Raw genomic sequence first — 26,655 nt, forward strand, 5'->3', positions numbered from 1 at the left:
AGAGCGGAAGTGAGATTAGAACAGAGCAGGAATAGACGCAGGGAGAAACTTGCCGACAGAGCATAATGACACGTGCTCGATTCTGCCTGTGAATGAAAAAGCTGGAAACGCTTTTCACTCGTGCTTTAAGGTCACAGCGGCCTCCTTTAGCGGGAGAAGAGTTCCAGTGGTTTGATAGATTCCAGAAGGACAGCAGCAACACAGCTGGTTGGAATCGGGCACTTAAGAAACAAAGGAGTCAGTGGTCAATGAGACCTTAACAGGAGAAATGGGCAGCAAACTCAGAAGTGGAGCTGGAGCTGGAAATGAAGAGAAATTCATTCATTCCACACGTTCATTAAGCCCCACGATGGCCTAGGCACTGTCTTAGGAGCTGGGAAACCAGTAAATGAAGCTTACATTCCAGTGGCAAAAGAACAGGAAAGGCGAATGACGCTAGCATTTGAGATGAGAGCTGTGGTCCTAGGTCAGGGGAACCTCAGCAGTGGGCTTGGCCGCTGGGCATTTTTTGAAGCATAATAATAAATTATAACAGTCACCTTTTATGTTGGCCTCTGTTTGCCAGACTGTGCCAGGCGTGCATGAACACAACAACTCTCTTGATGGGTATTATCAGTCTCATTTGAAAGATGTGAAAAATAAGTCCTAGAAAAGTTAAGTGAGCTGGGCTTTGAACACAGTTCGGTCTGAATCCAAAGTCTCTGTTCTTTCATCTTTATCACGTGGTCTCTCCACGGCCTAGACATCCTGACACGGTGCTCTGAGCATCACACTTTCCCCAAGACCGCCTTCTCTCATGGAACTTCTTCAGTCGTGTGCTGGTAGGGGCTTAACAGCCAGCAATCTGGGGAGAAGGGGGCCGATTTGTAGCATTTGCCAATACTCTCGCCTTGACGTTATTTCACGTTATCAATGTAACATCCCTGCGTCAGGAAGAGATGAACAGCAGCACACCATTAAATGTCATTGCTGCTACACAGATTCAATAGACGTAAGTAACCTCAAGAATAATTGAAAAGTGATGAGTTTTAAGCATTTATTACCCTCATTTTTAATGTAATTTATTTCATTGTAAGTGCATATACTTAATTTTTAATATTGGTTGTGCTTACCAACCAGCTTGAAAAAGGGACAGTGGGCTCTCATGAGCTGCTGGGAGGCAGCTCCACATCACCTTTCTCTGTCTCAAAGGGTTCTTTCCTCCTCGTTGTTTTCTCTGGTACTGGCCCAGAAATCTTTTTTGGCTGCTTTTTCGTATTGCTGTTGTCTCCCTGACCTGTGGCCTTCTAGTTTTTGTTTTGTTTTGTTTTAATGTTTGAATCCCGTGTTAGCCTCAAAAAAAGACTGGATCCTGCTTGAAAACACAACGTGCATGAGGTGACAAAGACGTGTCATCACTAGATATTAGAAGGCTCTAGGTCGAAAAAGAATGTTTCTTCCACAGCAGTAAGATGAGTCCTGGACATTAATGTTAAGAACTTTTCTATGTTGTCCTAAATGTGTTTGACTTTTCTGTTTTCACAATTTGGTAATGCTTCCTAAATCCCTTACCCAAATATGATATTTCCACCGCCCAACTAGGACTCTGGACCTAATACAATCTGTTTGTATGAATTATAAACTCCAGAAGGACTTATTTCAGCTTCTACTTATACATAGACCACAAAGAACAAAGAGACTTTGAAGAGCCTAAATCAGAGACATTCTAACAGGGTGGTTGACAGATTGAAACAGGAAAACTCTGACGATGAGTGCGTCCTCCCAAATCAATGTGAAGTTGATGTAGATTTTCTAATTAATTTTTGTTTATTTTTAGGTTTCTAGGGTGACAATGTCATGTGTTTGCTCTGTGGGTGGCTTATACTCAGCCGAGATTTCCGAACGTGCCGTACAGGGGAGTACCTAGAATATCTTTAAATAACCAGTATTGCGGTTTATTTTTAAAATCTCTTCAGCCGATCTGCACTTGTCTTTCCTTCTAAGTTTTTGAAAGACGCAGTCCTCTTGCTCCTTCCTGCGGGCCGTTTTTCACGGGAAAACAGAAAACTGACAGTTGGCAAGGCAAAAAGTTTCCAAACCACAGGGTGTCTGCTACTTGCATAATCACCGAAGCCAAACTTTCCATTTTCTACCAGGCGACTGGAGAACTTCATTTCTGCTCAACCTGAAGTGCAGACAAGAACTAAACTCTCCCACAACCCACGGGCTGTGCTCTCGGCTTTTCTTGGTTACGCTTTATGACTTTTCCTGTTTATGGTATCCGCGCCCTCACATTTTTTCTTTTCTTTGTTGACTCATTGATACTGTACCGTGACGTCTAAAAATACAGCCTAACAACTGGTTTTCAGCAAAGAGGAACAGCAGAAATATCCTGCATGGTTTTCTGAAAATAAACACTTAGCAGTCTCTCGTGGGTACCTAATCTGAGCTTCTAATTGGACAAGTGCAGAGTATTTATGAAGAGAATCCTGCTTTGTGAAGCTTCTTTTGTGAAGAAGCTTCCATGAAGATGCATCTGTTTCTCCCCCTCGCCATTTGGTGAGTCCTTGCTGAACTTGAGCCCCTGACTAAGTAGGAATCTCGGGCAAGTTATTCTCAACCTCTTGGGGGTCTCAGCTTCTTCAGTGTAAAACAGGGCCAAAAATATCTACTTCACAGGGTGGTTCTGAGAATTCAATGGAAGAAATGTATGTCAAAGCACATGATAGACAAAGCAGTCAACACATACCCGTTTCCATTTCCTGTTGGCAAAAACAAGAGTAGCTGGCCCAAGACACCATCTGGTCGCAATCGGATAAGGAGCAAGAGTTTGCAAGAATTTCGCCAGCTTTGGGCACACAGGCAGCTACAAATAGTGGTTTTGAGTAAGTCTGTTAATTATCACTGAGAAATCAAAATGGAATTAATCCCCAGGTGTTGGGTTGCCTGTTCTCTCCAGGATTTAGCTCGTGCATTGATTTTCAACTTGTATATGACAGCTTGACCTCTTAATAATCCAGGAGAGCTTTTTTTCTTGAGAAAAATCACAATTTAACCAACTTTAAAATAGCCACTTACAATTAACACAATAGCACTCAACAGCTTACAAATCATTTCTCCTAATGATAGTACTCATTGCAGTGGAGTAAGGATAAAGCTCACAATGCATATGAGGCACTTAGCACAGACCCTAACGCCTAATCTGTGCCCAATTAATAGACTGTATTACTGGTGATATGATTCTCATCTGTACCTTTGAGGTAGAGTTTAGTTTCAATCTGCATTAATACAAGAGACAAAGCTAAATGAGATTGATTCTTGTCAGTGCCATTTCACAGAGTCAGAAACTGAGATTTAGAGAGATCCCATGACATTCAGGCCATACTCTTAGTTACATGGCAAAGCTGGACACAAACCCAAGCCTACTGTGCGTGCCTCCTGGATACTAGGCTGATGTCTCCTGATGGCCTTCGGCTCCAGACTTAATAAGTTGTTTTGTTTCCTTCTTTCTTTCTTCCTTTGAAACCTGGCCTTTCTTTTTCACAAGCCTTGTGAGATCAGTCTATAATCTGACAAAGGATTGTCTTTTATGAGAATGCCCTCCCAGGGAGAGTCTGCCAAAGCTGACCGAAATTGCTTGCCAGGTTGATGCTGGAACTGCAGAAAAGGCAGTCTCCTGGCCAGCCTTTCTTGTTTACTTTCCTCCAACTTCTGCCCTGCAGAAAGGAGCTTACAGTTGAATGCTAATGTCCAGAAACAGGGTTATCCCTCCAGTCTCTACTGGGAGCCACTTGTCAAGAGCAGTGGTCCAATATAAGCTCTGTCCATCAATTTCCTCCTTTCTCCTGCTACCTGGGTAAGGAGTGAGTTTTGCACAAGCTTGCAACTTAATTCCATTGCCGGTTGATCTATCTCAGAGCCCTTATTGTTATCTGAAAAAATCTTATTTGTTTAATTGTTAATAGTTTCTTTTCTTCTCCTTACCTCTAGAGCAGTTGTTCTCAACCAGTGATGATTTTGTTCCCCAAGAGACATCTGGCAATGTCCAGAGACATATTGGGTTGTCTCAGAGTAGGTGGGGGTGTCACTGGCATCTAGTCAATAGAGGCCAGGGATGCTGCTAAACATCCTACGATACACAGGACAGCCCCCACAGCAAAGAATTATCGAGCCACAAATGTCAATAGTGCCAAAGTTGAGAAACCCCACTCTAAGACAAGTTCCAGAAACAGCGACCTTGTGGATCTCATTTGCTGACATACATTAGTACTCAGAACAGTGCTTGCACTTAGAAAGTGCTCAGTAAATATTGGTTGAGTCAATGAATGAACACATAATCCAGAGCTTTTCCACATTGAATTAATTGCATTGTGTGCGACACTACATCTTAAGCTCCGAGTATTGTGGAGTCAGGCCCAGGAGGCCACGTAACTGATAAATATCATTCTGTCCCCAGAGTGCTCACGTAAGCATGAGAGAGCCAGCAGCCCAACAGGTGGGGGTTCATTCCATCCTGATGCTTAATGAAAACTGATGGCAAACACATAGACACCTTTTTTAGCAGCTGCCCATATTTCTTCGGTGCAGAGCCAGGAGATAGCCAAGAAATAGCGGTTGCAAAAACTTTCCTCCTCCTCTGGTCTTGCTTCCAGAGAGAGGCAACTCTGATCTGGTGACTCTAGATAAGCTTTTCTGGAACGGTGTTATGCCTGGTGATCAAGATGATATGTTAAATGCCTAAGCTATATGCGATTTACTATATAAGACCTGTTAGATGGGAAATACTTTGTAACAGAAATAATATAGCAATGAAAAATATGGGCTCTGCAATCAGAATGCCTGCCTTTGTGTCCTGCTCCACCTATTCCTAGTGACCCTGTAGGTTGGGGCCAGTCATTTACCTTCTCTGAGCCTCAATTTTCTCCTCCATAAAGTGAAGCTAGCATTGGAAGCTGCCTCACAGGGTTGTTATGAAAATGAATTTAAACAGCCCATGTAAATAAAAGCAAGGACTCAGGGTAGGGCCAGACACATGATCAGCAGGCATTACTTATTGTTAACAGTTTTCCTAACCCAGTTCCTCAATTTGGTCTTTGTAAACTGAATTCTCCCCTTTATCGCTCCCTCCAACCTGGCCCATTTTCTTCTTCCATTGCTTCTTTTATGCCACCTGCCTTTCTCGCTCTCTCACTGTCTCTTTTTCCTCCTCCACTCCCAGTGAACCTGCCAGGGATGCACAAGCGTCCTGCTTTTATACAACCTGATGGAACCTGAGCTCCTACCCCACTTCATAGCACCGTGACCCGAGACAAGTTACTCAGCTCTCTGCACTTCAGTGTTGTCATCTCTAAACTCTAAATAGTAACACTTCTTACCTCAGAGGATTGTGAGCAGCATGAAAGGAGATACGGCACATGGAAAGTGCTTAGAGCTCCTGTGACATGTAGTAAGTGGTTAACAGAAGCTAGGAGAGTCATTGATACTGAAAAAGAAATTCCAGTGATTGCACGTTGCGAGGGGAGGCACTGTCTTCAAAGAACTCGAGGGAAAATCACAGCTGACTCGGTCTGGAGACATCTGTGTCAGTCAGGCCATTCTCTGAACGGGAGTGTCAGGAGCTCATGTTCAGTCAACACCCAGAGATGATATAAAGGGGCCCTGTTCAGCTGGGGTTGACATCATTTGGGCGAAATATAAAACTCCATCTACTCAATAGATCCCAAAGTAAGAGCATCCTAGATATGTGTCTTCTTCCTCTCTCCAGTTCCTCCAGAATATCTCATCTGATGAGGGGTTTAATAGCACACCTTGTTCTCTGGTGGAAAGCTCATTTTTTTAATGTGTAAGTCTGTCTGGGCCAAGGCTTGGGATGTGTTTCAGAACATCCTCACCTTGGGTTGTGCTCTGCAAATTTAAATCACGTGTGAATTTCTGTCATTGTTAACTGTGTCCAGGTTCTGACCAGTGAAGGCATGCCTTCACTCAGCAGATAGTTACTTACCACGTTCTTACCATGCGCCAGGCACTGTTCTGGGCCTGGGGATGCAGTGGTGAACAAATCAATCAAGTGCTCTCCCAAGGAAGTTACAGTCTGATGGTGAAAGATGGAGAAGGATAAGCAAACAAATAAATATTAGTTATAACCTGCCCGGTGGTGCAGCGGTTAAGTTCACATGTTTGCTTTGGCAGCCTGAGGTTTGCCAGTTCAGATCCTGGGATCCAGATCCTGTGGACATGGCACCGCTTGGCAAGCCATGCTGTGGTAGGCATCCCACGTATAAAACAGAGGAAGATGGGCATGGATATTAGCTCAGGGCCAGTCTTCCTCAGCAAAAAGAGGAGGATTGACGGCAGATGTTAGCTCAGGACTAATCTTCATCCAAAAAAAAAAAAAAAGAAAGTAAAGCAGCATGATATGAGAGAGAGCCAGGCTCCACGGCTCCACTTTACATGGAGGACAGGGGAGGTCTCTCGGAGATGGTGACATTTGATTTAAGGTCTGAAAGATGTGAAAGCACCCCATCATGCAATAGTCTGAGGAAGGACATTCCAGACAGAGGGAACAGCATATGCAAAGCCTCGAAGTAGGAATAACTTTTATTTTGAGGAAGAAAAGCAGGCCAGTGTGGCTGATGTGTCAGGACCTGGCAGAAGAGTTGGAAATAAAATTGGGGGGGAGGAAGGCGGGTCATGTGGACACTGTCGAGGAGGTAAGGAGTCGCATTCTCTGCTGTGTCCAATGAGAGGCTGTTGGCCGATTTTAAGCGGGGAAGTGAAGGGATTTGATCTGTATTTTGGAGACGTCACTCACATGCCATGCGGAGATTAAACCATCACTGGGCTGGACTGGAAGCATGGAGACTCATCACCTGGCTGGTTTTGCCCACATCCAGGCAAAGGATGATGGCGGCTTAGACTCTGGATGGGTCGCCCTGCAGAAAATCCTGAGGAGCCATTTTATGAGCCAAGGCCTCTTGTGCTAAGCTTTGAGAAAAGGTCAAAAGGGAATGAGAGAGACAGGATACGAGAAAAAGCCTGCTGCTCCCTTACCAAGCTTTCATATTTCCCTTTTCCAAAGAACTACTAAAAGCAAAACCAAAGTAGGCTGGAGGACATTCGGGTCTTTTTTTTTGTAGTTGTTATTTCCTGTTGCCTTTTAAGCTGACCCGGTCAGGATGAATGCTGTCTTGACTCGCCTTCAGGTTTCTTAGCAACTCTCTCCTCTGGCATCTCCTAAGTCAGGCAGTGGGATTGGGGTTTGGGCAAGGGGCGAGTGTTTTCACACAGCCTTGACCCCCACTGTGGGCTCCATCGGAGGGCGCCCCATGAAGCTGGAGGTCTGGCCTGTGGCCGATTCTCACTTCCCTTCCGAGCTTCCTCATTTGCCCACTGACCAGATGGACAAGGTCCGTCCAGCAGCACTCGGCGCTTCGCCTCTGACGACCTGCTCTATCAGCTGGCAAGCTAACGCAGGGCAGCCACAGACCAAGGTGGGAGTCTTCATCCAACATGCACAATTTTAGCCTCCGTATTCCTGGGGTTGAATGGAGGAGATGGCGGGAAGGGTTTCAAGTCTGGGTGGGTGTTGAGTGAAATTTTCCAAAGAGATCATTTTTTCATGTTTTTTATTCCATGCAAGGCATTGCTGCTATTAGCTGCCACTGGGTAGGGATCAGACCTGAAACTTCTGAGGGTCTCTGTGGGGCTCAAAAGTGATTCTGTTAACATAGTTCACGCACAGACTGGAGAAAGAGTATTGCCATTAGCCTTGTATTTGCTGATAAAAAGAGACGCATGCTTCCTCTGGGCCTTCTTAGATGAAATGTTGTGACCTATCTTAGCAGACTAGTTTTTGTCTGAGATGAGGAGACTGAGGAGCTAGAGAGGAATACAGACTCTTACATCTTAACAGAAGGCAGTTTGTAATGAGAAAGGCTTATTTACTCTTTCTTCTTTTTTAAGTGGAATTTAAAAATTCCTATTTTTGTAAAGAAAGAAAGTTGTCAGGATAATCGAATAGAACGTGAGATGGAAAGATATGTACTTAATTTCTTCCATGGGTAATAATTACATTGTAAAATGGGGTATTGAAGAACATAGGCTCGGGAGCTAGTCTGCTTAGGTTGGAATCCCAGTTCTGCCTCTTATTAGCTGTGTGACCTTGGGCAAATTACTTGGCCTCTCTGTGCCCAGTTTCTTCAACTGTAAAATGATGATGATGATAGAGATATTTACCTTATGACTTTAAACGAATTGCTACATAGTAAATATATTGCATATGCTCAATAAAACTAGTTGTTTTTGTTATTTTTTTAGAAAGTGATTCTGCACTTATGGTAATGGTAAATAATGATCTACAATATTATTGTAATCATACAACCAATCCATGAACAGCTACCTTCAAATATAACTCCTGTTGTTGAAACTAGAAGATGAGTCATCGGTGGGAGTCATGTTTTAAAATAAGCAAGAAATGCCCAGTTTGATTTTTTTTTTCTTTTTGTGGTTACAGAATTTTTTTTAATAAAAAGAAATCACTTGAATAAGATGGTATTTCTTAGCTGAGTAACCTTGTGCACACCACTTATGCTCTGGCCTAGAAGTCGGAGTCCTGAGTTTTAATTCCAGATCTCATGTTACCCAGCTGTGTGGCATTGGGCACCCATGCCTTAATTTCCCTGTGTCTCAAATAAGCAGTGGTTATTAGATCCCTTTTGAGATTCTAAATTCTACAGTTCTAACTACTAGTCAGATTAGTTTGCTCTGGACCTGAAATGAGTTTTGGGGCCTGCTTTATGATATTCATTTTTCCTTTTCTACCCACTCAGCTACTCCATTGAAAATGGGCTGCATGGGAAGGCTTTCCCACACTTTGTCACTTACAGTGTGTCGAATACCGTGTCTGTATAAGTGGGTAAGAGCTTGGGCTGTGGGTTTGGGTCTGGTTCTGCCATTTATGAATCTTGTCATTTATAATCTCTCTAACCTCATTCACCTGTAATATTGGGAGATGAAACTACCTACGTCATGTGAGTATCAAAGGGTTGAATACTTAATACACATAAAGAGTTTAGTGCAATGCCTGGAGCATAGAAAGTGCCCGTGAGTGGTATTACTATTGCTGTCATCAAAATGCCTAGCCCGGTGCCAGGCACACAGAAGGCACACGGGAATGAGTGGTCCCCTCTCTTTTTTTATCTCTGCTCCATCAGCTCTGGAGGATTTTTCTCCCACATGCTTAACTGGCTTGTTGACTTTACCTGTCATTTATCTTCCTTAAAATGGGTTAGTAATATTCCTGCCACTAACAAATTTTATTGTTTTTTAAATGGGAGAATAAGTGGAATACAGGAAAGTTTAGTTGTTTGTGAATTTTCAAGCAAATAAGGACTATAATAATTGTGGTCCTCAGAAGTGGTTTGTTTCACTCTCAGTGGTGTCAGATTGAAAGCTGTAAGAACATTGCTTACGAGGCTCAGAAAGGTTAAGTAGCTTCTCCAAGGTAACACAGCTAGCAGAGATAAAATATGATTTTGAGCCCAGATCTGGCTTTGAACTCTTGTGCAGGTTACATCATTTCTCAGGCCTCAGTTTACTGGTCCTTAAAATGAGGAGGCCCCTTCACAGGCTTGCGTTGAGGTTGAAATACTACGTTAATGAGGGTCAAGTGTCAAGCGCTTTGCCTGGTGCACAGCAGGCCCTTCTTTGACGTTGGTTGTGTCTCTTCCCTGGTACCACGTGAACTTCAATCCGAGTTTGCTCATTCATGTGACAGGACTGCCAGGAACTTGGCAGATCATAAATTTGGATGAACCAGAGACCACAAACCCCATCTAAAGAGGGAGTTGCTCTGCCCTACCCTGGCCAAATTTTGCCAGGGAGGAAATCCATCCCAGTGTTTCCAGATCTTACCATCTAAATTTTTATTAGCTAGCATCTCCTGATTTCTAATATTGTCAACTAAAATTTATTCATAAGCATTAGTTTGACGAACAAAATACATCCACCACCTTTCCACCTCTGATGAAGTGGGCAACAAGGGCAGGCCTTTCTATGCTAACAATGGGCAAATCAGCCCACTGACCTCCCAGAGGAGCCATCCTCCCACATAGGAAAGGGCTTGGTGAATACTCAACACCGTTGTGCCAGGGTGGGCATAAAACTGGAGCGATTTTTCTCCCCAGTTCATCTGCACTGCCCTTCTCCAGCTTGTCCTGTGTGGTATCTTGTTACATCACACAGTGAGGTGTTTGTTCAGTGTGTACCCACCCCCCGAACCCAGATGTCAGCCTCTCTCTTGTCTGTTGTATTGTCATTGGTGGGAACATCAGTGGTTATGAGTAGAAGACTTCACCACATTAATGACATCATCTGGGGAGTCTATCCTTTGGGAACCTTTTGCCTCGGCTCAGATATAGATTCCTGTGCTATCATATGAAGGTGCTTTTAGCTGCAAGAAGCAGAATCCGACTCAAGTTAGCTTAAGAGACGGAGGAAAAAAAGTGGATTTATTGAAGGAATACAGGGGTGTTTCATGGAACTCAAGGACAAGAATTCACCCGGACCAGTGGAAGAGACTAGAAGTGACTGGAAAGACATTAGAAACCCTGACAGCAGCTCTCTCAAGCTTTTCCTCTCAGGCTGCATGATTTCTCTTGCCTCCTTCTAGCTATTTCTCTCTTTCTTTCTCTCTACAGATGGCTTTCCTTTTTCTCCACACACAGCGGACAATGGCTGCCCCACAGCAACCATGTTTTCATGCACTCAGACTCAATTCCAGATTCTGTGGGCTGAGGTTCTGATTGGCCTAGCCTGGGTCAGGTGTCTATTCTCTGGTCCAATCAACTGAGGCCAAAGGGGCAGGACCAAGTTGTACGAATATGGCCACCACCACTGCCTATGTTTGTCATGAGATGGGCAGACACACCAAAAAACATTTACTATTTAATTCTCTAGGATAAGATCATTTGTTGACAAAAGGAATGTTGACTAGTCCGAGGAAGGACCAAAGCAAAATGGAAAGAAAAAAGGTGCTTTTTACAAATCAGGAAATAAATTCATTTTTATTATGGAACAACACAGTAGCTTGAAATATGTTGTGAGCTGTGACATCTTAATGGGTTTTTGTTGCATGAGTTGATCTTGAGTATTATTTTATTATATCTTTCCATAGGGCATGTATTTGGGGTTGGTTTGTGTGGGTTTTACAAAAGAAATAAAAGGACTTAAACTGACACGTTTATTTATTTCCTCCCATAGTAGAGCAGAAAAAAGATGACTTTTTTCTCGGTTAGACCTTAATTCAAATCTTAACTTGGCTTTTTCTTGCCCAGGTAACTTTTAATAAACGACCTTAAACTCTGTGCCTTGGTTTCCTTGTCTGTAAAATGGGGACGTTGCCATGTGGTAGATTTCCGTGGAGCTTTAATGAGATAATATACATAAAGTGCCACCTAAGTGACTACAACAAAGGTTTGTTCCCTTTCCCCTTGCCACTAAAGGGGCATATTTGACCTTGGCTTTGCAGAGTTAAGGACATAATCAGGGGCCATGGCATAAAGCATGGCCCTCCCAGTTACCAGTTAGCGCTACTTCAGTGGTTCCTGTGGGCCACGTCTCCATAATGCCATGATCTAACCAACTCAGGTAGTTTTTAGACTGTTAGATCAGAGCTCAATAAAAAGTGTAAATGCAGTAATTGGTATTTTTCACATTGAACACAGGTTGCTTATCCCACTCTGAGCCTCAATTTCCTGATCTTTTAAACCAGGGATAATAACACCAATCCCAGGAGGTGACTGCAGCTCAGAGATGATCCATATGAAACACCTAGAGCGATGCTAAGTGTATGGTTGGTGCTCAGCAATGGAGGCTGTTTTCATTGTAAATTGTGTTCGTATGAGTTAGCTGAGTTTCTAGCTCTTCTAGTTTTGTACAACAGCAGAGAGACAAAACGCTGCCCATGCTTTTCAAAAGTGACCCAGCCGTTCCACATCTGTGGGCAGAGTTGGATGTGCAGAGTTCACTGTGACGATACTTGTGCTAGCAAAAGACTAGGAACAACCTAGGAGTTTCTCAGCAGGAGACTCATTAGATTGTTCTATGTCCACTCGATGATTTGCTACTATAGAACCTTTAAAAAGAATGAGACCATTGGGGCTGGTCCCGTGGCGGAGTGGTTAAGTTCATGCGCTCTGCTTCTCTGCCTTGGTGGCCCAGGGTTTCGCCTGTTCGAATCCTGGGTGCCGACCTAGCACCACTCACCAAGCCATGCTGAGGCAGTGTCCCACATAGCACAACTAGAAGGAGATGCAACTAGAATATACAACTATGTACTGGGGGGCTTTGGGGAGAAGAAGAAAAAAAAATGAGTAAGATTTAAACAAAAAAACCAGAATGAGGTTGGTTTATATGTGTCGACTTTGGAAAGATCCCCAAGAAATACTGAATTAAAAAAGTGAAGGACAGAGTTTTACTGGAATTGGAGGGAAAAAAAATCTCTCTCTCTCTCTTTCCACATCACATAGACACCATAGACACAGCAATACACACACAGATTCAAATATATGTATAAAATTTGGGGTTTTTTTTAAAGATTGGCACCTGAGCTAACAACTGTTGCCAATCTTTTTTTTTTTTAAGGTCGGCACCTGAGCTAAGAACTGTTGCCAATCTTTTTTTTTTCCTGCTTTATCTCTTCAAATCCCCCTGGTACATAGTTGCATATCTTAGCTGCACAGCCTACTAGTTGTGTCATGTGGGACACCCTTCAACATGGCCTGACTAGTAGTGCAGTGTCCGCGCCCAAGATCCGAACTGGCGAAACCCTGGGCCGCCGCAGTGGGGCGCCCGGACTTAACCGCTCGGCCACGGGGCCGGCCCCAAATATATGTATAAAATTTCTTGATAGTTACACACACATACAAATATTGAGTACTTGCTTCATTTTCAGAACAATATGTCCAACGTAATAATATTGAATTAAAGCATTCAATATGAAAATGTTTTTTAAAATATGTATATGTATGTATCTGAAAATACACATAAAGACAGTCTATGAGGATTCTCCTCAAACTGACAGGGTGGTGATGTCTGCAGATAAAATGGTTTGGGGCATGAGTTAATCCAGGGGGATCTTTGCATTCTGTGCAATATTTTACAAAGAATATTTCCCAGTATTGCAATTATAAGTGATAAAAATTCAATGTAATTGAAATCTATGCATCAAACTGTTCTTAATGTGTATCTTAACTGTTCTTAATTATTCCTAACTATGGTGGTGATGTAGTATAAAGGGAGGGCAGAGGTTTCAAAAATGCAGACTTTCAATTTTAACTTTAGTATCCTATGTTTTTCTTCTTGTAATTATGCATGTATTGTATTTATTAAAACACACCAATGAATGAATGCATTTTCATTTGAAAAACAAAATATTGATTCGAGGAAAAATATGGTAGTTTCCTCTGGGAGGGAAACGTACCTTTCATAGTAGAGTCTTGTGTGTCTTGTTTGAACTTGGTTTGCTGTATAGGCATTATTTTTTCATTATATTGAGCTGCCTTTGCTTTTCATTCTTTTCTTCTTTTAAATCCAAGAGCTCATGCCACCTAATAAATCTGATTATGACCAAGCCTGTTGATTAACTCAACTGAAGCCACTTTTAGGCTGTGCACGTCACATGTGAAACAAATGATAAATTGAGTTCAGAGGTGTACTTGCCAGCCCAGGCCCTGACACCACTCTTCCTGTCTTGTCCTCACAGATGACAGAAGGCAGGCACTGCCAGGTGCACCTCCTGGATGACAGGAGACTGGAGCTGCTGGTTCAGGTAGGTGTTGCCCACACAGTGACGGCCCATCCTTGTTCCCTCTGTGAGCCTCATGTTCAGGCTCTGTGTTCAGGCTGCTCGCTCATCTGTGCCTCAAGGCCAGTGACTCAGGATTGTTGGTGGGGGAAAGGCAGCTTCGAAGTGAGAAAACCTGGTCTGTCTGTACAAGTAATTATAGCCTGGTGACATGGATTCGGAGACGCTTGGGTGCCAATCTCAGCTTTGATCTCAGTAGCTATGTGATTCTAGGCAAATGACTTTATTTCTCTGAACCTCTTGTTGTTAACTGGGGACTGTAATGCTTCCCTGAAAGGGTTATTGTGATTTGCAAATCTGCCACTTTCCTGCTACGTGACAGTGTCCAAGTTAAATATCCAGTTTCATCAACTGCAAACTGGGATTAAAGTTGTCTAGTCTGCCTCACAGAATTATGGTTAAAATCAAGCTAGATTATACATGTGAATGAAATCTCTTTATAAAATATATAGGACTAGATGAGTGATGATACTTTAATTATTGATGCTTCTCTCTTTATTCACCCAACAGTCCACACCAAGAGTCTTGAAAAATTGGGAAGTCCCCACTGACAGCCACACCTACAGCTATGGCTAGAATTCTGTCCTTTGACCAAACCTAAATTCTTCTCCCTTCTGAGGCGTGTTCCTAGCCCGCTAGGCATAGGCTTCAATTAGAATGAAAATAGTGCAGTCCACACACCAGAATAGACCTTTTAGTCTAGATTTCTGCCTCTTTCTTTCCTTCATCTGCTTCTTTTTAAAATCATGACCATTCTTTCTTCCCCAACAGCAAACATCCAACCCTCAAACCTCCAGAATGAACCCAAACTGTTTGGCTCAAAGTTCAAAAAGAATCCATCTAGAATGCCCTCCTGCCAATCCCCCTTTCCCTCTCCAGTCCCTGCAAATCCAGCATCCACTGTCACTCTGGACATCCTGGCTGATTCCAAACCGTGCTTCTTGCCATCAGGTCCAGTGCTTCTCAACAGCTCATCGATTAGATCCTTCTTCTGACTAGGTGCTCAGTAAGCGCTGGTGATGATGATGTGCACAACGGGTACAGTCACTCCAGCCCTAGAGAGACACGAAGAGCTTAGGCTTTGGAATCAGATGGAATTGCCCTTACTAACTGTAACATCAAGCAAGGTGCTTAGCTTCTCTTGGCCTCGGTTGGCTCATCTATAAAATGGAAATAAGAACCCTTACCTCATAGGCTCCTTGTAAGGATGAAATGAGATCATGGGTATAAGGAGTTCAGCGCAACAAATGGTACCTCTTATTATCAGCAGTAGTAGTAGTTCTATCTATGACCCCACAGACTTGGGTCTTGGGCCTCTTCAACTGGCCCCCACCAAGCAACGTTATTCCTACATTCCAGACAGTGAGGTGTTTAATATTCTTTGTCTTGGTCACTAGTACCCTACTACATATAAAAGAATATTTTTTCAAAACACCAACATATTAGTATGTACAGTATTACCTTAGAGGAAAAAAGTAAGGTACTGGACTGAATTGGAGTATATGAAAGCGATGATCTCATCGATGTTCCTCTTCCCATTTCTTCCCCTTCTCAGTCTCTCACAGAATGGTCCGTGGTAGACTGACCTAAGCAGCAAAAGAGGGCAGCTTTTTAAAAACAAACAAAAGCTGCTTTCGACTATTTCAGGTGGAAGAAGGTGGTAGCAATAAGACAGAGAGGCAACCAAATTGTTTCTAATCAGATTTTTACCTTGACAGCCCAAACTTCTATCAAGAGAGTTGCTGGACCTCGTGGCTTCACATTTCAACCTGAAAGAAAAGGAGTACTTTGGAATAACGTTTACAGATGACACGTAAGTTTTCATTTCTTTAGCTTTTATCTGGACTGTCTGCTTGCTGTCATTCACAATTAGCAAAAAAGTGGGGGAAATGCTCCAAGAATTAAAATACATCCTGCTTAAAGATTTTTTTGTCTTTTTTAAAGATTGGCACCTGGGCTAACATCTGTTGCCAATCTTCATTTTCTTTTCTTCTTCTCCCCAAAGCCCTCCCAGTACATACTGTATATTCTAGTCGGAGGTCCTTCTGGTTGTGCTATGTGGGATGACGCCTCAACATGGACTGATGAGCAGTGCCATATCAGTGCCCAGGATCCAAACCAGTGAACCTGGGCTGCCAAAGCAGAGCATGCGAACTTAACCACTCGGCTACAGGGCTGGCTCCTAAAGATTTTGTTAATACAAGATTTTTCTCCTAGATCTATTGCAATGGGAGAAGAAAAGGAATAGTGACCATTTTAAGAAATCAAAATATTGTGCTCAGTGTTTTAGAACTTTTGTTGTGATAAGTGTGTTATTCTTCTTGGAGTGAAGTTGTGCTTGCTTATTTAGCTTGTGTATCAGTGATAGAAATACTAGATTGTCATTCACTCATATCTTGAAACTGAATTAATGTTTTGGTGTTGGTGGCAAGAAAGTTGAAAGGCAAATTTATGAGCCAGCCCTGATGGCCTAGAGGTTAAAGTTCAGTACTCTCTGGTTCAGCAACGCAGGTTTGGTTCCTGGGCACAGAACCATACCACTCATCTGTCAGTAGCCATGCTGTGGTGGCAGCTCACAAAGAAGAACTAGAACTCACAACTATACACACAACTATGTACTGGGGCTTTAGGGAGGGAGGAGAGAAAAAGGAAGAAGATTGGCACAGATGTTAGCATAGTGCGAATCTTCCCCTGCAAAAAAAAAAGTAAAAAAGAGAGAGAAGGAGAGTTGAAATTCCCATTAAAAAATAAATAAGTAAATAAAGGCAAATTTGTGGCCCACCTGAAAAATATGTATATAATTTAATATGGAATAAACTTTTTCATTTCCACTTAGGTCTATTTTACATTACCTCCTTACTATCTTTTCTTTCCTTTATTTTCATTTTTTTATGCTAACTTGGATATTGTATATATTTGTCAGCAATTTAAATGCTCTCTGAAATGAGGTAGGTATAGAATAATAAAATCACAAGAATTTAAAATTCCACATAAGCAGATTTGTTTGGTCTTATCAGTTCTCTCGTGTGTGTGTGTGTGTGTGTGTGTGTGTGTGTGTGTGTGTGTGTGTTATGGCGGCCCAATTTGCCTACATTATATGCAGCCCTATACATTATCAAAGGAATTCTTTTCCTTTATGGGGATAATTTCCAAAGAGCTCTTGAAATATTAAAATTCAAGATAATGTGTTCCCCAGACACAAAATATATTGGCCAACTAGCCAGCATTCTTTCCGTAACTCTCCCAATTTAACTGTTTTTTTCAGTTTTTTAGTTTAACCAGGCAGAAAATAATCTTAAGAAGGGGTTAATTTCTTTTTAACACCTTGTGGCTTCTGATTGTTTCCAGCCTGGATAGGCCACACGCCCAAGACCTCCCAGAAATGCGAACAGGCTCAGGACTTGGGCTGGGCCAAAGCCAGGCAACCGAGTTGTCAGGAGACATAAATACACCTGAAAACTTGGATTCCAGACTCAGGACGTTTTCTGAATAAGATTCAACAAAACAGAAAAAACATCACCCACCTCACTCTGAATCACAAAATTATCTGTTCACTGAACAACTCTTTGAGACCCTGTATGATCCGTCCTCTGCTGGATGAAATAGGAAATGCAGATGCCCGTTGACCATGCCCTCTAGCTAGAAAGACAGGACTAATTCCCATGAATCACTGGTTAAACACACACACACATAAGTTGCGTCTGAATGTGAATGGAATAACAGCAAACAGTATAAGACATAAAACCATAAATACATAATGCCTAAGTTATATGGTATAAACCATAAGTACATAAACACTGTAATTTAGGGAGAAGTCACATAGAGTAGAGGCTAAAATCATGAATACTGGAGCAATTTATTCATTCGACGGATATTTCTTGAGTTCCCACTAAATGCCAGGCATTGTTCTAGGTCCCCGGGATTCAGCTGTCCATCACACAGACAGGGTTCTTGCTCTCCTGGGGCTTATATTGCAACAGTATGGTCTAGCAGAACAAGTAAACAAACAGATAAAGGAGAAAATACCAGAAATGATCAAGGGCTTTGAAGAACATGATCCAGAAAAGCCGGGGACAGTTTTAGATAGGGTGGGCTAGGAAGGTTTCTAGGAGGTGACATACAGTAAAAAGCAAGGACCCATTCTGCAAAAGTCTGGGGAAGCATTCCAGACGAAACCAGTGCCAAAGCTCTGAGTTGGGACTGAGCTTGACTATTCAATTTTTATTTTTGAGAAAGAGGAAAAAAGCCAGTTGGATAGCATATAGAGAGTAAAAGGAAAAGTGATACAAGAGAAGGGTTGAGAGGGAGGCAGGGGGTGGATATCATGGAATCTTGGTAGCAATGTGATCTTAGGCCAGTTACACAACATCTCTGACCTGCCAGTTATCTCATCAGTACACTGGGCATCGTAATAGTATGCATATAATAAGCACTACCTACGGCACATTTAATAGGGCACTAGCATTATGTACTATTACGTCAGGTAAGGTATGCAGAGCCCACAGCACAGACACACAATTAAAGGGAGCTCTCATGCTCTGGTTAGTATTGGCAGTGAGGTGAGTGTTCAGAAGGAGGCTGAAGAAGGACTGGGGTGGGACTCACACAGGAGGATAACTACAGGTGGACCTGGAGGGCAGGGAGACCTGGGGTAGAGGGTAGAGGAGATGGCATTCCAGGCAATGGTTTTGTAGGACATTGCATGAGCATGGTAACAAACATGGTACATTTGCCCCATGGCGAGGAGACTGACCCGATCGTGGAGTAAGACAGAAGAGGGACGAGATCATAGGTGAGCCTTATGAGTCACATCGATGGGGGAGGCACCCCACGGCCACTGAAGGATGTTATGCAGAGGAGTGACATGATTTATGATTGTGGTGCCACAAGTTCCCCAAACTACAAGGTTCATGATGGGCTCGCCACATGGAAGGCTTCTGGGAAAGCTCTGAGCTCAGGTGAGCATAACCAGACAGTGCATAAATCAGGCGCTCAGACTGTAAGACCTTCTCAGAAAGAAAAGGAGTAATATGAATGACTTCCTTTAATGTCTTGGGCCACCTTCCCCCTCGTCTGCCCTGGGGATGTCTTTGTAAATCCTCTATTAGGGGAAGAATGTCTCACTCAAGCGTCTCCTCCAGTTATCTCCTTTGGCGACAGTGGTCAATGGTTACAGTCTTTCCAAGAAGCCTGGCTCCAAAATGTCCTGTGTGTACTCCCCTGCAAGTGACAGCAGAGTCTATTTTTGAGTTATGAGCAGTTTGGAAGGTGTCTTCTGGCTGTAGCTGTGTTTATTTTCAGAAGAAGTATGAGCCAGGCTTTTGGTGGCGGGGGAGTGGGAATGAGCCATTTCCACCTTTATGGAGAGCAGGTCTGGAAAATTGCTTCTGTCTAAGGGTGTCTCCTTGGAATGTCTTGGTCACAAGCCTAGTTCTTTTTCTTTGTCTGGTAAATATTTTTGGAAAGTATTTTCTTTCGGCATTCTCCTTCCCCCGCCCCCCATAAAACCACTGAGTCGAATGCCTCCCAGGATGCTGTCTGAATTGCACTTTCCAGCCTAGATGCCACATCAGCCATTTGCTTTTGGTGAACTTCTCTAAATAGAGTAAGGCAAAGCTGAGCAGGACATTTTGTCAGTGAAACTGGCTACTGTCTATACCCTCCTCCACAGGCCAAGAAGAGAAATGGAAAAATAGAATTGTGCCGTTACATAATAAAAGGAGTGATGAGGACCAACGAAAACAAATTCATGGTCGTGTTAGAGGGAAGGGAGGTAGAGTTCCCGAGGTTATCCTCAGTCCCGTCTGGCGTTCTGTTTGCAGGGTGAGTCTTTCACCCCTAGAGGGCAGTCACGGCCCTCCTGAGGCAGCGGCCCTTCTGTTCGCCATAATGGTTCCCATCTCCTTGAACTCGTTTGGGTTTTTTTTTATTTCTTCACTTGTTTTGAAAGGTTTTACTGAATAAGCTTTGTTTATGAAGAAATAACAAATAGGTTTTACAACACAATTGTGACTTTTGATCACCGCCCCTTCCGATGGGCATGAGCTGGTGGGCCTTGTGACTGATGCAATTCTAGCCAAAAAGGAAACTTGCTTTCAAGTTGACCTGCACAGCTTGGCAGAGGTGATGTGTAGATTCAACGGGTTTTTTAGAGCTATGATTAGATCTATTATATTTGCTGATGGAAAAACTTGAGAAAAGTGCTTTTGGATCTCATTTTAGTCTCAAAGACTGTAAAAGAACATGCTGACCTTAATTATGTCTCACTGATAAAGTTATGGGTAAATTTTCACTTTTTTGTTTTTCTACCTTTATCCTGTTGTTGAGATTATGGATGGATTTTTAAAATCTGATTTCTGATTTATGCTTTTAAAAAATTGTTTTATGATACATGAATATCTCCTTATAAAAACATTTACTGTCATAATGAGGTCAGTCCCTTTTAATTACCTCCCCACTCCAATTGTAGCAAATTTGCTCTATATCTCTCCAGAACCATATCTAAGATTTTCATCCATATATAATAGTGTTTTGAGTGTGCTTCTGTGGTTAATGTGATTGCTTTATGCTGTATGTGTTATTATACAACTTGCTTTATCCATTCTTGAGCATCATTCCATGGACGTTTATGTAAATGCACATTATGCTCCTTTAATGATGCCACACCTCTCCTATGTAATTACAAGCAGAGAGGACAATTCAAAATGTGTCTCATTTTTTTAAGAAAACTTTTGAGACCTGATACTATACATTATTATTTGTATTTTAAGAAACACATTTGAAAGCAACCTCAAACGACACCTAACGGAACTAGAAAAAGAAGAACAAAGCCCAGAGTCAGTAGAAGGAGGGAAATAATAAAAATAAGAGCAGAAATAAACGATATTGAAACAAAAAAGACAATAGAAAGGATCAATGAAACAAAGAGTTGGTTCTTCGAAAGAATTAACAAAATTGACAAACCCCTAGCCAGACTCACCAAGAAAAGAAGAGAGAAAGCGCAAATTAATAAAATCAGGAATGACAGAGGAGAAATCACAACAGATACCAATGAAATACAAGAGATCATAAGAGAATACTATGAAAAACTATATGCCAACAAATTGAACAACTTGGAAGAAATGGACAAATTCCTAGACTCCTACAATCTCCCCAAACTGAATCAGGAAGAAATGGAGAATCTGAATAGACCAATCACAAGTAAGGAAATAGAAACGGTAATCAAAAACCTCCCCAAAAACAAGAGTCCAGGACCAGACGGCTTCTCTGGAGAATTCTACCAAACATTCAAAGAAGACTTAATACCTATTCTCCTCAAACTGTTCCAGAAAATTGAGAAAGATGGAGAACTCCCTAACACATTCTATGAAGCCAACATCACTCTGATCCCCAAACCTGACAAGGACAACACAAAGAAGGAGAACTACAGGCCGATATCACTGATGAACATAGATGCAAAAATCCTCAACAAAATTTTGGCAAACCGATTACAGCAATACATCAAAAAGATTATACACCATGATCAAGTGGGATTTATACCAGGGACACAGGGATGGTTCAACATCCGCAAGTCAATCAACGTGATACACTACATCAACAAAATGAAAAGCAAAAACCACATGATCATCTCAATAGACGCAGAGAAAGCATTCGACAAGATCCAACACCCATTTATGATAAAAACCCTCAGTAAAATGGGTATAGAAGGAAAGTACCTCAACATAATAAAGGCCATATATGATAGACCCACAGCCAACATCATACTCAATGGACAAAAGCTGAAAGCCATCCCTCTGAGGACAGGAACAAGACAAGGGTGCCCACTTTCACCACTCCTATTCAACATAGTACTGGAGGTGCTGGCCAGAGCAATTCGGCAGGAAAAAAAAATAAAAGGAATCCAAATAGGTAACGAAGAAGTAAAACTCGCGTTGTTTGCAGACGACATGATCTTATACATAGAAAACCCCAAAGAATCCACAGAAAAACTATTAGAAATAATCAACAACTACAGCAAAGTAGCAGGGTATAAAATTAACGTGCATAAATCAGTAGCATTTCTATACACTAACAATAAACTAACAGAAAAAGAACTCAAGAACTCTATCCCATTCACAATCGCAACGAAAAGAATAAAATACCTTGGGATAAACTTAACCAAGGAAGTGAAGGATCTATACAATGAAAATTACAAGACTTTCTTGAAAGAAATAGGCGATGACATAAAGAGATGGAAAAACATTCCTTGCACATGGATTGGAAGAATAAACATAGTTAAAATGTCCATACTACCTAAAGCAATATACAGATTCAATGCTATCCCAATCAGAATCCCAAGAACATTCTTCACAGAAATTGAACAAACAATCCTACAATTCATATGGGGGAACAAAAGACCACGAATTGCTAAAGCAATCTTGAGCAAGAAAAACAAAGCCGGCGGAATCACAATCCCCGATTTCAAAACATACTACAAAGCTACAGTGATCAAAACAGCATGGTACTGGTACAAAAACAGGTCCACAGATCAAAGGAACAGAATTGAAAGCCCAGAGATAAAACCACACATCTATGGACAGCTAATCTTCGACAAAGGAGCAGAGGGCCTACAATGGAGAAAAGAAAGTCTCTTCAACAAATGGTGCTGGGAAAACTGGACAGCCACATGCAAAAGATTGAAAATCGACCATTCTTTTTCACCACACACCAAAATAAACTCAAAATGGATCAAAGACCTAAAGATTAGGCCTGAGACAATAAGTCTTTTGGAAGAGAATATAGGCAGTACACTCTTTGACATCAGTTTCAAAAGAATCTTTTCGGACACTGTAACTCCTCAGTTGAGGGAAACAATAGAAAGAATAAACAAATGGGACTTCATCAGACTAAAGAGCTTCTTCAAGGCAAGGGAAAACAGAATTGAAACAAAAAAACAGCTCACTAATTGGGAAAAAATATTTACAAGCCACTTATCCGACAAAGGGTTAATCTCCATAATATACAAAGAACTCACACTGCTTAACAACAAAAAAACAAACAACCCGATCAAAAAATGGGCAGAGGACATGAACAGACATTTCTCAAAAGAAGATATGAATATGGCCAATAGACACATGAAAAGATGTTCATCATCGCTAATCATCAGGGAAATGCAAATCAAAACTACACTGAGATATCACCTTACCCCCATTAGATTGGCAAAAACATCCAAAACCAAGAACGACAAATGTTGGAGAGGTTGTGGAGAAAGAGGAACCCTCATACACTGTTGGTGGGAATGCAAACTGGTACAGCCACTATGGAAAACAGTATGGAGATTTCTCAAAAAGTTAAAAATAGAAATACCCTATGACCCAGCCATCCCATTACTGGGTATCTATCCTAAGAACCTGATATCAGATATCTCAAGAGTCCGTTGCACCCCTATGTTCATCGCAGCATTATTTACAATAGCCAAGACGTGGAACCAGCCTACATGCCCAGAAACTGATGATTGGATAAAGAAGATGTGGTATATATACACAATGGAATACTACTCAGCCATAAAAAAAGACGAAATTGGCCCATTCACAACAATGTGGATGGACCTCGAGGGCATTATGTTAAGCGAAATAAGTCAGTCAGAGAAAGACGAACTCTATATGACTCCACTCATAGGTGGAAATTACTATATTGAGAAGGAGATCTGATCGGTGGTTACCAGGGAAAAGGGGGGGTGGGGGGAGGGTACGGAGGGGGAAGTGGTGTACCCACAACATGACTAACAAAAATGTACAACTGAAATTTCACAAGCTTGTAATCCATCATAACATTAATAAAAAAAAAAAAAAGAAACACATTTGAACATCTCTGAAATTGGCATGTGTCTTTAAATCTGTCATTCTAAACTTGATGAAATACAGTGTAAGAATCCCTTAACTTCCAGTCCCCTATCTTTATATTTTTTTACACACAAAAGCAGTAGTTTTAAGAACTTACGTCGCTTATATCACCTTATTTATCTTTACAGTAGTCTTCCAAGGAAAGCTAGGGACAGTTATCAGAAGCCTCATCTTATATTTACAGAAAAAGACACTTTTTCCAATGTTAAGACTAAGTGACAGAGATCAAGCCAAAAGTTATTATAAAGGCTGATTCAGCCTTTAGTCTCCTGGATTCAAATCCCAGCTCTGCCAGTTTCCTTGCAACCTTACTGTAAAATATAGCATTAATATATACAAAGTTCCAGCTTGGTTGGCACAGAGTAGTTGCTCAATAAAGAGTAGATGTTATTATTATTATTACTATTATTTCACCACTTTTTTGACCCACTTTCCCTATCTACTTGTGATGAATATGGCTTAGAGTTTTCTGAAGACTTTTAAAATTATTTCCTCAAAAACCAAAATAGATTGGAAAATGTCCTCTGGGCTGTTATAGGTCTTGTTGTAATTTGAGACCCCACCACTATCAGCATGTCCTTAAGTGTTAATTAAGCAAGCAAAATGGAGTCTATGCCCTCTGGGAATTTACAGTCTACAACAGATCAACTAGTTGGACAACCTTGGAAAAGTCATGTAAACAATCCCAAGCCAGTGTCACCAGTCCTTGCTGTCCTTCATAGGTCAAAATGTAGGCAGAACTGTTTATCCCCAGGAACTCGGTGAGGCTCTTGAGTGAGTAAATAAATAAATACATACATACGTGCTTAAATACAGCCATGCACCCCATAACGACATTTTGGTCAAGGACAGACAGAATGTACAATGGTGGTCCCATAAGATTAGTACCCCACAGTCTAGGTGTGTAGTAGGCTCTACCATCTAGGTTTGTGTGAGTACACTCCATGATGTTTGCACAATGACGAAATCGCCTAACGACATTCTCAGAATGTATCTGCGTCATTAAGCAACGTATGACTGTGGTAGGAAGTCCATAATGTGTATACAGAAACAGCATCAAGAGAGTATTCAACCCCATACTTTTAAAAAATCCATAGTATTGGGGCTGGCCCCGTGGCCGAGTGGTTAAGTTCGCGTGCTCCGCTGCAGACGGCCCAGTGTTTCGTTGGTTCAAATCCTGGGTGCGGACATGGCACTGCTCATCAAACCACGATGAGGTGGTGTCCCACATACCACAACTAGAAGGACCCACAATGAAGAATATACAACTATGTACTGGGGGGCTTTGGAGAGAAAAAGGAAAAAAATAAAATCTTTAAGAAAAAAAATCCATAGTATTGTTATCTGTCTGTCCAATTTCATTAAACCAGAAGTTTTCCCCTTCTTAACTACCTAAAATATTTTAGATATCATATTTAATAAAAATTTAAAGATTAATCTATTTAGTGTTGCCTAGTTTTTTACCTGCAAAGGCAACCAGTGTTATCAGTTTCTTGTTTATCCTCTCAGAGGTAATATATTTATATACATATACATATAATATACATATATGGATATCTATTTTTTAGTTTAAAAAAATGAAAATATACTGTATTCACCATTGTGCATCTTGCTTTTCCATTTAACGTCATATTTTGGAAATCGTTCAAAATAAGTTTGCAAAGATACTCTCAATCTTTTGTATGGCTGCATTATATTTCATTGCTCAGTTTAAATTCCTTTTTTTCAGCAATACTCTGTTGGACACTTAGGTTGTTTGAAGCCTTTTTGGTATTACCAGCAATGCTGCAGTGAGTGACTTTACACATAGGCCATTTTTCACAGGTGCAAGTTTCTCTCGATAAACTCCTGGCAATGGAAATGCTGGTTCAGAAGCAGGCACTTTTATAATTGTGATAGAAATTGCTCAGTTAGCCTCATTACTGGTTGTAAGAGGTCACACACCTCCCATCAATGTATGAGAGTGACTGTTTCTCTGCAGCTTTGCCAACACTGTGTGTTATCGAACTTTTCTCTGATTTTCGGTTCAATCCTGTTTCTCTTCTTTGCTCTCACAGAGGTCACCAGAACTGGCTGCAGTTAGATCACCGAGTTCTTGACCATGATTTGCCCAAGAAACAAGGCCCGACTATTTTGCACTTCGCAGTAAGGTATGTATCCATAAACACATCCAGCATCCTTACCTCCCCCTTCTTTTTTTTTTTTTTTTTTTTGATGATCAGAGATAGAGAATTTTAAAAAGGGACCTATCAAAACCTTGTTATGTGAAAGAGACTCTCTACTGTTTTAGTCTGGGGACCAGGTTACCATAGATACTGTGTGGGACTGTTTTCTTTGAAGATGAAGGATAGAATCACCTTCCTTTCTTCCTCAAAGCCCCTTGAATCAATTTTAAAGCTGAAAAACACAGGTAACATATTTTAATACATAAGCCTGTTTCTCACTCAACATACTTTTAGGATTTTTGTATTTCGAAATATGGCAAACATTTACTATTACATTTTATGTAGGAATAATGTTTACTAGAGACTGTGGAAATAATTGAATTTTATACAGTTTCACCCCTTCATTTGGATAGAAGATAAAATGCAAACAAATGCTCACAGAATTATCTTAACGGTGCGGAATTCATTCCGCTTGCATGCAGAGAGACTGCTGAGAATAATGTGAGGAGTCCTTGACTTGTTCTTTGAGCTCTGCTTGGGCAAGTCTCTTAACCATACATAAGGTCCTCAGTGATTTCCGCCTGAATGGGATGCATTCAACTAAATCACTGATTTCTTAAAGCCAGCCCATGATGGAAATATTGTTTTGCATTAATTATTCACACTCTAAGATAAATAAAATGTTATGAAAAGTAACACCCGTGTTCCCGTACCTAGCTTAAGAATAAGACAGTCCCAACCTCGCTAAAAGCCCCTTCATATGCCC

The 26,655-nt window shown here is 41.5% G+C and overlaps 1 protein-coding gene across 4 annotated transcripts in view; it reads left to right on the forward strand.

Moving 5' to 3' along the window:
- FRMD4B (FERM domain containing 4B) overlaps positions 1 to 26,655 on the forward strand; it is a 310,626-nt gene that overhangs the window by 177,553 nt on the left and 106,418 nt on the right. For all 4 annotated transcript variants that reach the window (XM_046666037.1, XM_046666009.1, XM_046666018.1 and 1 more), the window contains 3 exons: positions 13,742 to 13,807; positions 15,562 to 15,656; positions 25,782 to 25,874. In XM_046666037.1, coding sequence (XP_046521993.1) covers positions 13,742 to 13,807; positions 15,562 to 15,656; positions 25,782 to 25,874 — 254 coding nt within the window. The remainder of the gene's footprint in view (positions 1 to 13,741; positions 13,808 to 15,561; positions 15,657 to 25,781; positions 25,875 to 26,655) is intronic.

This window comes from Equus quagga, chromosome 1, assembly GCF_021613505.1.
Source record: "Equus quagga isolate Etosha38 chromosome 1, UCLA_HA_Equagga_1.0, whole genome shotgun sequence".
Taxonomy (NCBI): domain Eukaryota; kingdom Metazoa; phylum Chordata; class Mammalia; order Perissodactyla; family Equidae; genus Equus; species Equus quagga.